This window comes from Arvicola amphibius, chromosome 12 (assembly GCF_903992535.2).
Source record: "Arvicola amphibius chromosome 12, mArvAmp1.2, whole genome shotgun sequence".
NCBI classification, from domain to species: Eukaryota; Metazoa; Chordata; class Mammalia; order Rodentia; family Cricetidae; genus Arvicola; species Arvicola amphibius.
In genome coordinates, this window is record NC_052058.2 from 21785366 (window position 1) to 21802791 (window position 17426).

Below are 17426 nucleotides of genomic sequence, written 5' to 3' on the forward strand. Positions count from 1 at the left end.
GGAGCTGGAGTCCTCAACTACCTTGCCTGGGTGATTGGAACTGAACAATATGCCAGTAGTCAGGCATCTGTACTGACCTGCCCTTAAGGTCCTGACAGGACACGTTCTTAGCTGCTGCCACGAAGAGCATCTTCTGTGTACATTTGCTATGCTTCCTTCTAAAAGGTGAACCTTTCCCACCTCCCCTCCCTTTTCCCCATTTGTTCCTGTTTCTGCTTCTCTGCTTGTCTCTGTCTCTTCCCCAACCTCTCTGCCTGTTATAGAAGGCTGCTTGTTTGTTCCCAGCTGCTCAGCCCCGAAATAATCACACAGAAACCATATTATTTGCAATACTGTTTGACCAATAACTTAAGCATATTTCTGGCTAACTCGTACCTTTCCTTTTCCTTTTTTTTTTTTTTTTTTTTTTTTGAGACAGGGTTTCTCTATAGCTTCGGAGCCTGTCCTGGAACTAGCTCTACTAGACCAGGCTGGCCTCGAACTCACAGAGATCCACCTGCCTCTGCCTCCCGAGTGCTGGGATTAAAGGCGTGCGCCACCACCGCCCGGCCTAACTCATATCTTAAATTAACCCATCTCCATCAATCTGTGTATTCCCACAAGGCGAGGCTTACAGGTAAAGTTCCAGCATCTGTCTCCAGCAGGACTACATGGCTTCTCTCTGACCCCATCTTCTTTCTCCCAGCAGTTTAGTTTTCCCCACCTAGCTCTGTTCTACCCTATCAGATCAAGCTAGTTTCTTTATTAACCAATGGTATTCACAGCATACAGAGGGGAATTCCCACATCACCTGCCTCTCTTCTCTTCTGCCACTTCTGAAACTAGAAGCTGGTCCCCTACTCTTCCCCTTTTTGTTTCCTTTCCCCAAATTTTAAAAAACAAACAAACAAACAAAAACGGGACTGGAGAGATGGCTCAGAGATTAAGAGCACTGGCTGCTCTGCCAGAGGTCCTGAGTTCAACTCCCAGCAACTACATGGTAGCTCACAGTATCTGTAATGAGATCTGGTGCCCTCTTCAGGCAATAAATTAAATAAATTTAAAAAACCCCTCCATGTGAGCTCTGCCATGTGGCATCTCTCTCGTGCTTTTTAAATCACAACACAATACTTGCTCTTAACTGCTGAGCCACCTCTCTAGTCTATTTTGTTGTTTTTGAGATGGGGTAGTCCAGGCTGGCCCTGAAATAGCTGGGGTTATTCTGAATTTAGTGATTATTGTGAGGTTGAATGTTTTGATGGGGGTGTAGGTTTGTGCACCATGTACGTTCAGTACCTGTGGTTACCTGAAGGGTGAGTTAGATCCCCTGCAACTGAAGCTATGGCACTCTGAACAGCAGCCAATGCTTTTAACTGCTGAGCCATCTCTCTAGTCTCTGATATTTAACTTTTTTTAGGATTTTGGAGATAGGATTTCAATATGTAGTGCTTGGCTGACTGGAACTCATTATGTAGACTGGATCAGGTTGGTCTTAAATTCAGGTTTGCCTCTGCCTCCCAATTGCTGGGATTAAATGCATGTGCCACCAAGCCTGGCTGCTCTTAAACCTTTGGTCCTGTTTCAACCTTGCATGTGCTAGAACAGATGGAGCCACCAGGCTGGGCCTGAATGTTTGTATTTTAAATCAATGGAGTAACACACCATTTCCCCAATTAATTTAGTAAATATTACTATTTACAATAGGCAAAATGCCCTATTGACAATTTTGATAGTCTATCAATTTGACATAATATAGAATCACCTGGTAGGACCTCTGAGGGGGCTGGAAAGATGGTTTAGTGGTTACAAGCATTGGTTATTCTTCCAGAGGACTTGGGTTTGATGCCCAGTACACACATGGTGCTCACAACCATTTATGGCTCCAGTTCCAGGAGATCCATCTGATACCTTCTTCTCACCTCTATGGACACACATACACAAATAAGTAAATAAATAAGCAAGCAGGTCAGTGGTAGCACACACCTTTAGTCCCAGCACTTGGGAGAGAGACGCAGGTGGATCTCTTTGAGTTTTGAGGCCAGCCTGGTCTACAGAGTAAGTTCCAGGACAGGCTCCAAAGCTATACAGAGAAACCCTGTCTCAAAAAAACCCCACAAAACAAACAAACAAACAAACAAAAAAACAAATATTTAATTTTTTAAAAGGACCTCAGGGAATGTTTATTAAGAATTATTTAATTAATTGATAATGGAAAGACCTGCCCACTGTGGGCAGCAGCATTTGCTGGGTTTGAGGTCCTGAATTTAAAGGAGAAAGCTACTTGCCTCTGCCTCCAGAGTGTTGGTATTGAAAAGAGGCAGACATCTCCTTTTTTTCCACTCCTGTCAGTTCAGGGCCTGCCAGGTCTACATAGCAAGTTCCAGTCCAGATAAGTGAGATCCTGACTCAAAAACAAAACACAAAAAACCAAGAAGAAACCTCTAGTTGAGTACTGGCAGGAATCCTTGAATTCACTGCTCTCTGCTGTCTGGCTGCTTCAGATTCTGGCCACCTTCACTTCCCTGCAGTGACGATTTAAGCTGGAATTGTGAGTCAGATCGATCTTTTCTCCCTGAAGTTGCTTTTGTTAGGGGATTTTATTGCAGCAATGGGAAAAGATGCTAAAACAACTATGTGCTTACTATAAATATATAGTTTATTTATCTAATTATCTTCTATGTGAATATGTCAAATACATACAACAGTGATGGACAGATAGGTGCTCAGCAAATACTGGCTGTAATTAGCAATAGATAAAAAAAGTTGCAGAAAAAAATGGAAAAGAGAACTTTTTTTAAAAAAAAAATTTTTATTTAATTGGTGTTTTGCCTGCATTTATGTCTCTGTGGGTGTCAAATCCCCTGTGAGCTACCACATGGGTGCCAGAACTGAAGCAGGGTCCTCTGGAAGAGCAGTCAGTGTGCTTGACTATTGAGCCATTTCTCCAGCCCCAAGAGAACTCTTTTTACCATTGTTTAACAATGTAGAACTAAAAAAACAGTATCATTTTTCTCTTTGTAGTGTATATAGAGGGTTGAAGAGATGGCTCAGTGGTTAAGAGCACTGCCTGCTCTTCCAAAGGTCCTGAGTTCAATTCCAAGTAACCACATGGTGGCTCCCAGCCATCTATAATTAGATCTGGTGCTCTCTTCTGGCCTGCAGGCATATATAAAGACAGAGCACTATACATTAAAAAAAAAAAGATTCTCAAGCAAAGAATCTGTTCTCGTGAGGGAGCTACATGGATGTGAACAGGGACATCAAAGTAAGCGTCCAAGAAGAAAACAGCAAACCAGGGGGCTCTCTGAGAAATTTATTTTATTTAGTGTGAGCAATAAAACACAAGAACAATGGTTATAAAGGACAGAAACAAATCAATGAGAAATGGTACACATTTTGCAAAAAAAAAAGACTTCTTTTCAGACTGCAAGCGTCTGGGCTCACAGAGAGCAGGAACCTATTGATGACCAATTAAATGCCCAAGGAAAATACAAGACCGTTAGGAATTTCGTGTGGCTGAGGAAAAATGGCATTTTTTTACATTACACTGTTTTCTAGTGGAATGAAAACAAAGGTGATGGGTGAGAGAGGAATAAATACTCAAAGAATCTGCTAAACAAACCTTCAGCACAAGGTTTTCATTTGTCCCTTGCAAGATCCAAGCTGCAAGGCAAAGTCCTCTATGATCACAGCCACAGCCACCTTCAGGAGAGAGGTCTGCTGTACTAGCCAGAAAGTCAGGCTTGGAAATTCTCATTTGCCACAGCAGAGAAGGATGTGAAATTTTAGGGAGAACCAAATGTCAACAAGCTGAAGTGTGAGTGTAAGGGGAGAGTGGGAGGTTGGAGGCTAGACTCTGAGGGAACAATATGTGATTAACACAAGGGGTCTTAGCGGAACTGAAGAGGACTGATCCTCAGACCAATCACATCTTTGCCAATTTCTGTCACCTGTGGAAGTGGAGAAGAGGATCAAGTTAGAGATTAATAAGGCTGAAAACCCCAAAAAGGTTATTCCCTGCACCCCACAGGAGCAGTCGGATGGATGGTTGGTGCTGGTGCTGAGAAGTGAACAGTGGGCAGAAGCTTGAGCTCTCCCCAGTACCACTGCCTCAAGGAGCTGGGACAAAGGGACAAATACAAAGCGAGAAACCAACCACTATGTTTCCTTCTTTTCCTTCTGCCCCTCCCCTCCTAGACACACTCCCCCCCCCCCCCCCCAAGAGAGGGTTACTCTGTGTAGCTTTGGAGCCTGTCCTGGAACTCACTCTGTAGACCAGGCTGGCCTCGAACTCACAGAAATATGCCTGCCTCTGTCTTCCTGGGTGCTGGGATAAAATGTGTGCGCCACCACTGCCCAGCTCCTAGACACATTCTTGAGGATGGTACTTACTGTAGTGACCCTGCAGATTTGCCCCTTGAACTCAGGGGAATAGCAGGCCCCACTGAGTGGACACTTCTCCACTGGTTTTCCACGGTAGATGGGCCGGTAAGATGCAGCACAAATGTCAAAGGGGTTGTGCATGTCATAATTGAGTTGGCAGGCATCTGTGGGGTTCTTCTCACAGGCAGATAGGATTTTTCTGGTCTAGAAGAGGGAAGGGGAAGGAACATTTTATTTAAGAGGACAGAAAGCAGCACAAATAATCTCTGATAAAAGATACAACTATATGCTGGGCATGATGGTCTAAATCTATAATGTCAGCACTTAGGAGCAGGAGGATCTCAAGCTCCAGGCTAGCCTGAGTTACATACTGAGACCCAGTCTCAAAAAACAGAACACAACAACAAAAGTAACTGTACTACAGAAATACAGGTACTGTCCTGTGTATAGGATGTATGTGAAAAACTAACAATTGCCATTGCTTCTCGGTAGCACTCAGAAGGAGGCAGGAACAGGAGACTCAGGAGTTTGAGGGCAGGTTTGGGATACACAGTAAAATCTTTCTTTTTCTTCACATGGCTCCGTTGCTCTAAAGTCACATCTAACAAAGTCTGGGGATTAGACTATCAGGATTGAGCCCCAGAAAGAGTTAAAACAGATTTCTATTGCCCAAGAAGAATGTTCTTAGATGGCACAGATAATGGAATCTGTATAAGTAGAAGAGGTCAAGATGTGCCACCTGGAGCTTAAGTACTGATGCATAATCTTCAGGTGCACTAGAGTTTAGGGACAGATACATTATCTGCAGGTGCACTGGAGTTTAACAACTCATGCACTATCTGCAGGTACACTAGAGTTTAAGGACAGATGCATTATCTGCAGGTGCACTGTAACTTAAGGATAGATGTATTATCTGTAGATGCACTGGAGCTATTTAGGTTGCAAAGTGATGGTGCAGTAAGATGTAACACAAATGTCAAATTAAAAATTAAACCAAGCCAGGTGTGGTAGAGCATGTTTTTAATCCTAGTACTGGGGAGGCAGAGGCAGGCACATCTCTGTGAGTTCAAGGCCAGCCAGATCTACATAGTGAATTCCAGGACAGTCAGGTCTACATATAAAAAAAAAAAAAATTGAGTCAAATTTGGGTAAGGTATTTTATTTTTCTGTATTGCTTTCTCGTTACTAAAATACAGGTAATTATAGGCTCTACTCCATTTAAATATCTATATAGAGTATTTCAGAATGTCAATTACCTAGTGCCATATCTGAATAAATTATTACTCTAGTTTCAAGGTTAAAGGTTGGTAAGTGGTCAGAGGGTGACATTCTATTGTGTTTTTTTTCCACTTTCAGGTTGAATACTATTGTTTTGTTTCAGAGACAAGGATCTTGAGCCTCTACTCCTTCCATCTGGTCCCCCTAAAGTCATTGATGGAATTCTACTGTACCTGTTGGGCCACTTCAGGCTTGGGCCCAAGTTCCAACAGGCGCCGGGCAAAGGTGGCAGCTGTCTTGAAGTTCTTGAGCTTGAAGAAAAGATTGAGGGCTGTCCGCAGCACCAGGATCATGTGCACAGGCTGCAGGTTTGAGTGTGTGAAATAGGCTGCCATCTAGTGGACAGAAAAAAAAACACAAGGCAGACTGATACTCAGCTGTTTATAAACAGGTACACAATCATAAAAGAACACCACAAAAGAAAGCAAACATGATAGACTTTTAAACAGAGATTAGTTCTACCTCTTAAAATATGAGAACCGATGATCTGAGGAACAGGGTGGAGAAATGGAGTACCTCTTCAAGGAGATGAACTCCAGTTTTCCTTCCTCCCCAAAGCCAATAATGTTTTGAACTAAACACTTTAGATGTAATGGAGCGCTGGCTCCACACATCTTACCTCGCAGATGCGCTTCTGCTGGTCCAGGCTCTCCTTAGGCAGCTTCTTCCTTTCTATCTCCATGCACAAACCCACAATATATTCTCGGCAGATTGTGATGAGCTGCTGGGCCTGAAGAGGTTGCAGAAGACAGTCATGACACAGACAAGACTATGGAGGTGCCCAGGACTGAGCAAGAGGCTAGACTCTCCTACCTCTGCAATCTCCTGTTTATTGTCCACGACAAGAAGAGGCACACTGAGCAGGATGGAACGGAATTTTTCCACAGCTTCCTCAAACTTGCCCACTGTGGTGAGCTGGTAGCACAGCTGCAATCGTTGGATCAGGTCATTAAGCTTTAGGCCCACAGCTGGTACACCATTCTTTAGCCCTGCATCCTTCCTGGAAAGGGAAAATTATGAAGAAAATAGGTTAGTCAAGAGCCAAGGACTCATGCCCTGTTTTTAGTAAACACAATCACCAACAACCCTACTGTGAAAGTAGCTGGGAACAGGATGGCAGCTGATAAAAAACCAAACTCGAAAGTAACAAGCCACAGATCCTTTCTTTCGGAAGCCTTAGCTCTGGGGCAATTCCATGTCACTGTGGCTACCATCTGAAGTGTTTACTCCAACTTGGAGTAGGTAGCAAGGAGTAATGGACCTTACCAATTGCGATTAGGGTAACTATACATGGACGGCAAGCAGGGAAGGGCTTGATAGGTGGTGCGGCCTCGAGCATATGTCTGCAGGAAAAGCTGCTTATAGGGGCCAAACTGGATTACTCCCACCTGGTCATGAAGAAGCTAGCAAACAAGAAAAAAGAAACACAAGCATTTGTTTTCTTAGTTTGGTTTTTCAGGATAAGGTGTCTCTATGTGGCTCTGACTGTCCTGAACTCTCTCTATAGACCAGGATGGCCTCGAACTCACAGAGATCCACCTGCCTCTGCCTCTAGAGTACTGGAGGATTTGTTTTCTACCAATTAAAAATTAAGTCAAACTTGGGCAAGGTATTTTACTTCTCTGTACTTTTTTCTCATTACTAAAGTACAGGATCTACTCCATTTAAATATCTACATAGAGTATTTTTTAAAAATCCATAGAGACAATAAATAATCATTTATATAGGTGTTATAGTCATCATAACATTTGATACAGTGTGCACAAGAAGAGGTGCTGATTTTACTAATGTAAGCCAGAAAGCAAAATGCAGATCTCTGTGAGTTCAAGGCCAGCCTGGTCTACAGAGTGAGTTCTGAGATCCAGGACAGCCAGGGCTATACAGAGAAACCCTGTCTCAAAACAAACAAATAAACAAAACAACAACAACAACAAAAACCACTCCCATGTGGTTAAATAGACAATCAACTATTCTCTCTGGAACTCTGCATAAGACACTCAGGAGAGAGGGCCAAGATTTTTAAAGACTTACCCGCATGGCTGTTTCAAAAGAACCTGCCAGGATGTGATCAACTGGAAGCTGAGAGTTATTGCACCAGATCTAGTAAGAAACAGAAAACCTAAGCAAAATGAAAAATTTCCTTTCTCCTTCCAATTCTCCTCCTCCATCTCTGTTAAAAGTAGCCATTTTTTTTTTTTACACAGTAACCAAATATTAACCAGCTTAGAAGCACTCATCCCTGTATAATTGTGTTTTTCTGCTTACCTGAGTTGGGCTTGTTCCCTTGGTTGGGGGCACAAAGAACCCATCTTCAGCACCACTGGTGACCCCAGAGGGTACATCCTAAAAAAAAAAAAAAAAGAAAAGAAACAAACAAAAACAAAGGCTTTATTTATTTGTCTAAACAGAGTCTGACAAAACCTCAAACTCTCCATGTAGCAAAAACTCCTCCTGCCTCAACCTAGTGCTAGAATAATGGTCATATGCCACTGTGCCTGATTACGTATTGTGGGGATCCAAACAAAGGCTTTGTGCATGGCAGGCAAGCGCCCTACAACTGACTTATGTTTGTAGGTCCCAAATTAAGACATTTAAAAAACTGTCCAGGTACTGGTGTTCTGATGAATTCAAGACACAACCATTTAGACACCTACCTCTGTTCAAGAAAAGATGTGATGGTTATGGGAGAGAGACAATGGGAGCCATCTCACCAAGGACAAAAAAGATACAACCTTTTAGATGCCTACCTCTATAGGAGAAAGGTGACATTATAAGAGGGATAGAATAGGGAGCCACCTCACCAAAATGAAAACAACATAACAAAATCTCCAACTCAGATTTCAAACACTCCCCTCTTTCAAGTGGAAGACAAGTATCAGATAGAGAGAAACTGCATCCCCTTCTCTTATGCTACATGAGAATGGAAACAAGGCCACAGACTCTGGCTCTCTTCTTACAAAATGTATCAGAGATATATACCAGCATAGGAGGCTGTTCTGGACCCCCTCCTTTGTGGAGACTTCAGGATAGGCAGAGTGTAAGAGAGGTGTGTGTGTGTGTGTGTGTGAGAGAGAGAGAGAGAGAGAGAGAGAGAGAGAGAGAGAGAGAGAGAGAGAGAGAGAGAGAGAGAGAGAGCACACCCCTCTAGTTTTCAGAGGGTGAAAAGGAAAGAAATTCCAGAGTAGGAACTTCACATACCAGCTCAGGTGGCAGCTCCAGATCTTCTTCTACATCCCAGCCACCTCCTTCTTCTTGTCCCTTGCCAAGTGCATCCTCTCCCAAACCTTCTGGAGCCTCCACAAATCCATCTGTAAGGAAAATTCAGGATCAAAATAGATTTGGGTGGTAGCATAGTCAGAAAAAAAAGAAAGCAAAATATTAGTGTCCTATTGGTCCATGAGTTAGAAGCTTAGAGACTGCTGCACAAATAGCCATGGAGTGCTGTGGGATAACCCTTTGTGCACTGCGAAGATTTGTTGCTGTGATTGGTTTACTAAGCAAGCTGACTAGCCAATAACTGAACAGAATAAGGTTAGGCAGGAGAGCCAAACTGAGAATGCTGGGAAGGAGAAGGGCAGAGTCTGGAGTTGCCAGCCAGACACGGAGGAGCAGGAGATGAACATGCCAAGCTAATAAAGGGACCGCCATGTGGCAGAGAGTAAATAAGGAATATGGGTTAATTTAAAATGTAAAAGTCAGTAATAAGCCTGAGCATTTATAATTAATAGAAGCCTGTGTGGTAATTTAGGAAGCAGCTGCCAGGTACTTGGGGACAGGTGGTCGGACAGGAAAGGTCCATTTACAATGGAGCCTATCATCTCAGGAGAGCACTAAAGCAGCATTCTCACCTTCATCTAGCTGCAGTTCTGCATCCTCTCCCCAGCCTTCAGTACCAACAGTGTCGATGTCAATGTCAGCAGCCAATGCTCCTCCCTTCCCTACCAAAGGAAGGACAGAAGGGAGATGGTTAAAGAGTAGCAAGTCTCAAGTCTTCATCTCCTCTACAGGCAAGGCGCATGCTTTCAAAAGCAGTTCGGGCTGTGTCCTCAGGAGTGTGTGCTGTCCACTTAGAAAGTGGTAACTCTGAATGTCAGTAAACATGTATTATTGTGTGGTTAAGTCTCAAAACAAAACAAACAAACAAACAAACAAAAAACTCAACTAAGAAACAGTAACTGCCAAGGTGCTGTCCTGTTCTGCTCTGTCCAATTGTCTTTTTTTTTAAATGTGTATGTATGTGAGTGGCTGCAATTCCAGTGCTGGGAACCCAAACTCAGGTTCTCACTCTTGCATGGCAGGTACTTTACTGACTAAGTAATTTCCAAAGTTGCCATCCATATATTATGAGTTATTGTTCCTGTTGTATATATGTTATGCTAACTTGCAACAGGTTCCACAAAGTGAGGAAATGGGAGAGATAACCAGAGGTTGCTGTAGTTCAGTGGAAGAGAGCTTGTTTGTTATGCATGTGGCCCTGGATTCAATCCCTGTTGAGGTAGGAGAGAACTAACTCCCTACTACCAAAACCTGGCTGTCTCTGGCTGCCCACTCCAGGAACTTTTTCGTGAAATGTTTGTCCACAGACACACAGCCCACGACGAACAGGAAACTGAGTGGAACAAGCACAGTGAACTAGAGAAACGCAGCAAAGTCTTCACAGACGCCAGGGTAGCACAGCCGCCCACCCACATCATTCTCTAAATTTCTTTCCTTTCTGTTTTTTATTTTATGTATGTAAGTGCTCTGCATCAATCCCACTACAGATGGTTGTAAGTCACCATGTGGGTGCTGGGAATTGAACTCTGGAAGAGCAGACACTGCTCTCCACCACTGAGCCATCTCTCTAGCCCCTAAACTCTATTTTGTTTGTTTGTTTTAGGTGTGTGTCGGGGGGGGGGGGGGCAGGTAGGGCTAGAGAGCCGAGAAAGGGTTTCATGTGGCCCAGCCTGACCTTAGACTAGTTATGTAATCTGTGATGGCTGGCTTTGAATTCTTGTCTCCTCTGCATCAACTTCCTAATTGCTGAGAGTATAGGTATGTGTCACATCTGGCTCACATTCTTTTTAATGCTCTCAAAAAACTTTTCCTCAGTTTGTGAGACTACATCCTAGCCCTGGCTAGCATTTCAGTGCTCCGTGAAACGTCACACAGAAAAAAGAACAGATGAAACTATTACTTACTGGTACCTTCTAAAAATGTTTTTTTTTTTTTGTTTGTTTTTAAAACATGGTCTCATGCAGACCAGACTGTCCTAAAACTGACTATGTGGCCAAGAATGACCTTGAATTTTTAATTCTCTTACCGCTACATCCCTAGCTGGTATTGCAGGTGTGTGTCAGTTATGTGTATAATGGTAGGAACTGAACCCAGAGTTCCACATGCTAGGCAAGCAATCTACTAAGTATATACTCAGACCCATTTAGGATAACTAGTAACAAGAGTGCTATAGGAGAAATGAGCACTTACCCTTGCTGGCAATGGAGCCTTCAAAGAACCCTTTGGACACAGTCAATAAGGGCCAATTGGTATCCAATGGCATGATAGGTGCAGGAGGCTGGAGCAGCTTAGCATTAGGATCAATCTCTGGGATCTGAGAGGTGGAATAATGGAGACGTTAAGGATAAACAGCTCTCAAGATCTCGACAGCATCACACAGAAAAGGTTATGTGCTTCCTCTAGACATCTCTCAATAGTTTGCTGAGTAAAATTTATGGTTTTAAATTATCCCAAGATAAGAATGATTCCTGTTATCAGAGACACATGTGTAAATACTCACTGTCTCCTTCTCGGGGTCAAATGTTTCCTTCAGACTCTCAGCTTCCTCATCTAAACCATGTGTAGCAGCTGTGAGATAGGCCAGGGATTCTAAAGAAAACACAGGCTTTGTGGTATAATTACAGTCCCAAGAGAATGTTATTTCAGTAGACTCCTGAGTACCCAGATGCTTCCTAATACCCAACCCTAAGTGCAGCCTGAGGTTGTTAACTAGTTTCTAATACAAAGAATATATCGGAAGTGATGAACTGTCACACCCAAGATCAGTTTACAGTAATTGTGGATTCTATTTGGGTGTCATCTTAATTACCTGTTCTGAGGGTAACCAGGTACCATGTTGTGAATTTTATGAAAAGGCAACATGGCAAGATGATACTGCCTTTCAGACAAGGGAGAACAAAGACCCAAATACCACCCACACTCACACTGTGGAAATGCATTCTTCTCCTGTTGGGTCTTTTTAAAAATTAATTAATTAATTAATTAATTAATTAATATGTATACAATATTCTGTCTGCGTGTAAGCCTGCAGGCCAGAAGAGGGCACCAGATCTCATTACAGATGGTTGTGAGCCACCATGTGGTTGGGGGGAATTGAACTCAGGACCTTTGGAAGAGCAAGCAATGCTCTTAACCACTGAGCCACCTCTTCAGCCCTCCTGTTGGGTCTTTGTATGTCTACAGTACTGGCCACCCTTTGAATGCAGCTTTAGTAGAACACACTGAATCAAAGCTAAGCCATACTCTAAATGTGAAGGGACGGGTGTTTTATTTATTAATTTTTTTATATGTTTATTGTGTATGCATGTTTGTGTGGAAGTCTCATAGCACACATGTGAAGACCAGAGGACAATCTGTTGGGAGTTGGTTCCCTCAGCTGTTTTAAATATATCTTGGAAAGGGGCAATAGATATCACAAACGTGGCAAGAAGTCCCTGAAACAGCCCAAGAAGCATGCTAAAAACATGGATGAAAAAAATCTGGTAAAAAGAAACTTGTTGTGCCTGATGACTATAACCCTTGATTCCATTTCTGCTTAAACATCTGAGTTCATTGTCACATCTTTTGTCACTTACTAGAAGTGTTCTATTAGAGTCTATTATAATTAAATGTTTGTTAAAAGTAAATTAAATTAAAAAAATTATATTTTAGGTATCTTTCTTTGGAATGAATGAATGAATTTGAAATTTATGCCCAGGCAATGCATGGGCAGCCTGTATATGGTGGTTCTGTTGAACTTATCCATATTGGATTTCATGGTTGGTCTAAGTTGATAAGTTGATGAGGACGACTGACCAGGTCTCTTCCTCAAGAGAGCACCAGATCTCATTACAGATGGTTGTGAGCCACCATGTGATTGTTGGGAATTGGACTCAGGACCTTTAGAAGAGCAGGAAGTGCTCTTAACTGCTGAGCCATCTCTCCAGACAGTAAATGTTTCAGATTTTGGAGATTTTCAGACTTTGTAACATTCGCATAGATATTACAGTAGGAGTTTCCTCGTCTGGAAATCAAAAATCTGGACCCTCAAGATGACTCACAGATATGGGTTCTTGCTACCAAGCCTAGCATCTGAGTTCAATTCCAGAAGTACAATACATGAAAGGAGAACCAACTGCCATAAGTTGTCCTTTAACTTACACACACACACACACACACACACACACACACACACGAGATAGTTACTCATCCATCCAATAAATAATAATAAAAATTTTAAGAAAAAAATATAAACTCTGAATTGAGAAATTTTCTTTTTGTTTGATTTTTCAAGACAAGATTTCTCTATAATTGCTCTGGCTGTCCTGGAACTCACTTTGTAGACCAGGCTGGCTTTGAACTCACAGAGATCTGCTTGCCTTTGCCTCCTGAATGTTGGGATTAAGAATGTGTGCCACCACCACCCAACTAAATTCAGAAATTTCTAAGCATTGTAATGACATTTAAGAAGTTGGATTTTAGGCCGGGCGGTGGTGGCGCACGCCTTTAATCCCAGCACTCAGGAGGCAGAGGCAGGCGGATCTCTGAGTTTGAGGCCAGCCTGGTCTACAAGAGCTAGTTCCAGGACAGGCTCTAGAAACTACAGGGAAACCCTGTCTCGAAAAACCAAAAAAGAAGTTGGATTTTAGCTAGTGAGTTCAAGACTAGCCAGGGTTACAATTGTTTGGATTTTGGAGCATCCAAATTTTGGACTTAATTTAGGAATATTTAATCTACACTAAGTTTTAAGGTTTTTTTAAAATATTTTTTGCCAGCACAGCTAATTTCTTTCCAATTTTTAAAAATTAATTTTTTTGAGACAGTTTCTCTGTGTAGCCCTGGAAGTACTGGAACCCCTTCTGTAGACCAGAACAGCTTTAAATTCAGAAATCCACCTGCCCGTTTTCTGAGTGCTGAGATTAAAGGTGTGCACCACCATGTTTTTTGTTTGTTTTGTTTGTTTGTTTTGTTTTTTTTCAAGGCAGAGTTTCTCTGTAGCTTTGTAAATATATAAGAACTAGTTCTGGAACTAGTTCTTATATACCAGGTTGGCCTTGAATTCACAGAGATCCATCTGCCTCTGTCTCCCAAGTGCTGGGATTAAAGGTGTGCGCAACCACTGTCTGGCTTGGGCTGGCAATTAGTTCATAATTAATCCAGTTGTTTATCCTTAAGCACCATCATCAATGCTAATAACAACCTGGGACTTATCCCTGATTCCTCTCTATCAAAGCCTATATCTAGACTTAGTACTTAATTTTTTTTTACTAGAGATATATTTTATGTGTGATTTGCTACACATGTGTATATACATCATGTGCATGCTTGGTGCTCATAGAAGTCAGAAGGCATCAGATCCCCTGGAACTGGAGTTAAGTAGAGTTGTGCTGGGAACTGAACCTAGGTCCTCTGCAAGAGCAACAAGTTCTCTTAACAGCTAATCCACCTCTCTAGTCCTTTGTTTTTTGACACAGAGTCTTACTCTTAGCCCAGGATGGCTTCAAACTCATGGAAATCCTCTTGCCTCAGCCTTCTGAGCGCTAGGATTGGATGGGAGTCAACATTCTGAGAACTTGTTTCTTAATGGATCTCAAATTCTAGCATATTTGGTATACAGTGAGTTGTCAATAAACAAACAAGAGCAACAACAAATCAAGTCCTGTAAACTGCATGAGTTTAATCTCTACAGTGCAAGTTAAGAAACAGGACTCCTTGTCTGGCTCCACCACCATTTGGTTTGGAAAAAAAATTTAAACATACTATTATTTTTCACACACACACACACACAGTACAATAAAGGGCAATTCCCAAAAAATACTTCCAAAGGCCTCAAGGAGGTTGGCGAGTACTGGATAGATACTTACTCTGTCCACAGTTCTTCAGGATCCGCACTCTCTCTGACACATCACCCAGGTATAGGGCATTCTGATAATGGCCACTCATGTCCTTTCGGATCTCAGCTATATCAAGTCAACGAGAAAACAACTTAAGCCTTCTCTCTAGAGATCTCTCTCCTCTACTTACCTTCTTCCTTCCCCACAAGTTGCACATTTCCCAACCTTAGTTTTAAAGGAACTCACCAATCTTCATCATTTTACGAAGTTTCTCCAGGTTGCCGGTAATAAGGTACAAGAAGGAAAGTTTGTCAAAGTTTTTAGTACGCTGATAGCACATTTCTACAATCTGGTGATTACCCTGTAGCAGGGCCACTTCTCCCAGCTTCTCCCAGCAGTTCTTGTCATCCAGGGCTTTGGCTGCTTCTAGAGCAATCTAAAGAATTCCCATGGTCAGTGTTTAGTGTGGGCTATGACTCAACACCAGGGGAGTTCACCAAAACATTGCCAAAAATTTCCCAAGGAATTCTCTATACTTGCAATCACTACTTCCATTCTATTTCTATCAAGAATTCTATGTATGTATACATGCATGTATGTATGGGTGCATGTCCATCCCAGTATTCTTGCCCTCTGAAATTTACTTGTACAGTACTGTCACTATCAGTTGTGTACTCCACGGAGACTGACCTTGCTTATGCTGTCTTATTTCCTATCTGCTAGCTCTGAAACTCCATAGGGACTTTAGGGAAGGCAGAGCAAATAGTAAGAAGAGAAGAAATGCAGCTGAAAAGCAGCTTTCCTAGGTCCTTTCCTCCTTGAAACAATGTCTGTACCCTCTATGCCTCAACAATTCCTAAGTACTTCATCCAGCAATACCAAGCTCCAAGAAAAACAAGCAGATTCTTGGGATTTCTACTATCTTGCTTCAATACTAGACGTTCTTCTTTTTCTTTTCTTTTTTTTAATTGGGCTTTCCAGATAGGGTTCCTCTGTGTTTCAGTCCTGGCTGTCCAGGAATTTACTTTGAAGACCAGGCTGGCCTTGAACTTGGAGATCCATCTGCCACTGCCTCCCAAATGCTGGGATTAAAAGGTGTGTGCTACTACTGCCCAGGTTAGAAATTCTTGAATTCAGTTTGAAAATAGTAAAATGATGTGTGCGGTGGTGGCACACATCTTTAATCCCAGCACTCAGGAGGCAGAGGCAGGCGGATCTCTGTGAGTTCAAGGCCAGCCTGGTCTACAGAGCGAGTTCCAGGACAGGCTCCAAATCTACAGAGAAACCCTGTCTCGGAAAAACAAAACAAAACAAAACAAAACAAAACAAAAAAAGGCCATTTCCTGCAAACCCAGGAGAGGAGGACCTGGCCAGAATTTAAATCCTGCTTCAACTTTGACAAAAGAGAGAGAGAGAGAAAGAGAGAGAGAGAGACAGAGACAGAGACACAGACAGAGAGACAGAGAGAGACAGAGAGAGAAAAGGAAGAAAAGAAAAAGAAGATGATCACAAGAGTGGAAATACTGTGGCAGAAGAAGAGATGGAAGAATCAGAAACAGAAGAAGAAAATGGCTCACTTTAACTAAAAACATCCTAATTGCACTCTGGCTAAGGCACAAAGCCAGGATACCACTTTTGTGGAGGAGAACAGTTTTCCACCTAGCCCTCTATCATGTTCCACTAACTGGAACTCTCCCTTTCTCTACAGCCACCCGGGACAGGATCGTAGCCCTCTCACCTCGATGTTTCCGCACTCCAGAGCTAGGCTGAATCGAGTTTTCTCATCCTTTACAAAATGTAGGGCCACTTCAGGATAACCCTTCTTCTGGAGATACGCAATGATTGACTGGCCTACGAGTTTGGCATTCCTCACCATGTGCAGAACCTAGACATTTGGTGTGGGAAGCAGGAAGCAGAGGCTGCTTATAAGGAAAAAGGAGCACTACCTCTTAGCACTTCCCATTGGGGCTCCCTGCTTCATACCTCATCATACTTCCTGTTGATCAGGGCCAGCTTGAATTTGAACTCGGTGGGGTCAATGGTAAGTACCCTAGGACGACACTCCCTGTCCAGGCAGTATACATTGTTGCCCTTCACTCTTGTCACATAGATGGGTAAGTCCAGAGTTCGGATGATCCCATGGTCCCTAGAAATAGGGAGGAAAGGCACAATTTTCAGGAAGTGCAAGGAAACCCAGCTTCTTCTTTTCTTTTCTTTTTGGTTTCTCAAGTTAGGATTTCTCTGTGAAACAGTCTTGGCTACCCTGGAACTCACTCTGTAGACCAGGCTGGCCTCAAACTCACAGAGATCCACCTGCCTCTGCCTCCCAAATGCTAGAATTAAAGGTGTGAGCCATCACCACCCAGCTGATGCTATGGACTTTTTATGTTTTGCAGTAAAATGGATTGAACCTAGAGTCTTGGCCATTCTAGGAAAACACACTACCACTGACCAACTCCCCTTAAAAATGTAACAAATCATATGTGAGCATGATGTACAGAAATGTGTGCGCATTGCATGTGTGGAAGGCAAGGGACAGCTCCGAGGAATCCGTTCTCTCCCTCCTTCCACCCATACAAGGGTTCTGGGATCAAACTTGGGGCGCTAGCCAGGCTCACACACAAAGCATTTTTGTTTAGACCTGATGCACCGTCTCACTGATCCCTCCCCAATCCTTTATAATTTTTTTCTAAAGTT

General features: G+C 42.6%; 1 protein-coding gene across 1 annotated transcript in view; it reads right to left on the reverse strand.

The window, feature by feature from the left end:
• Window positions 1–3280: 3280 nt before the first annotated feature.
• Window positions 3281–17426, reverse strand: part of Copa (COPI coat complex subunit alpha) — a 47213-nt gene continuing 33067 nt past the window's right edge. Inside the window, exons 18-33 of the mRNA XM_038348801.2 lie at window positions 16713–16875; window positions 16468–16614; window positions 14976–15165; window positions 14760–14855; window positions 11417–11505; window positions 11107–11230; window positions 9489–9578; window positions 8839–8948; window positions 7906–7983; window positions 7672–7740; window positions 6907–7043; window positions 6454–6640; window positions 6260–6370; window positions 5814–5975; window positions 4372–4566; window positions 3281–3929 (exon numbers count right to left, since the gene is read on the reverse strand). Of these exons, the coding sequence (XP_038204729.1) occupies window positions 3870–3929; window positions 4372–4566; window positions 5814–5975; window positions 6260–6370; window positions 6454–6640; window positions 6907–7043; window positions 7672–7740; window positions 7906–7983; window positions 8839–8948; window positions 9489–9578; window positions 11107–11230; window positions 11417–11505; window positions 14760–14855; window positions 14976–15165; window positions 16468–16614; window positions 16713–16875 (2008 nt within the window). The 3' untranslated portion in view covers window positions 3281–3869. The remainder of the gene's footprint in view (window positions 3930–4371; window positions 4567–5813; window positions 5976–6259; window positions 6371–6453; window positions 6641–6906; window positions 7044–7671; window positions 7741–7905; window positions 7984–8838; window positions 8949–9488; window positions 9579–11106; window positions 11231–11416; window positions 11506–14759; window positions 14856–14975; window positions 15166–16467; window positions 16615–16712; window positions 16876–17426) is intronic.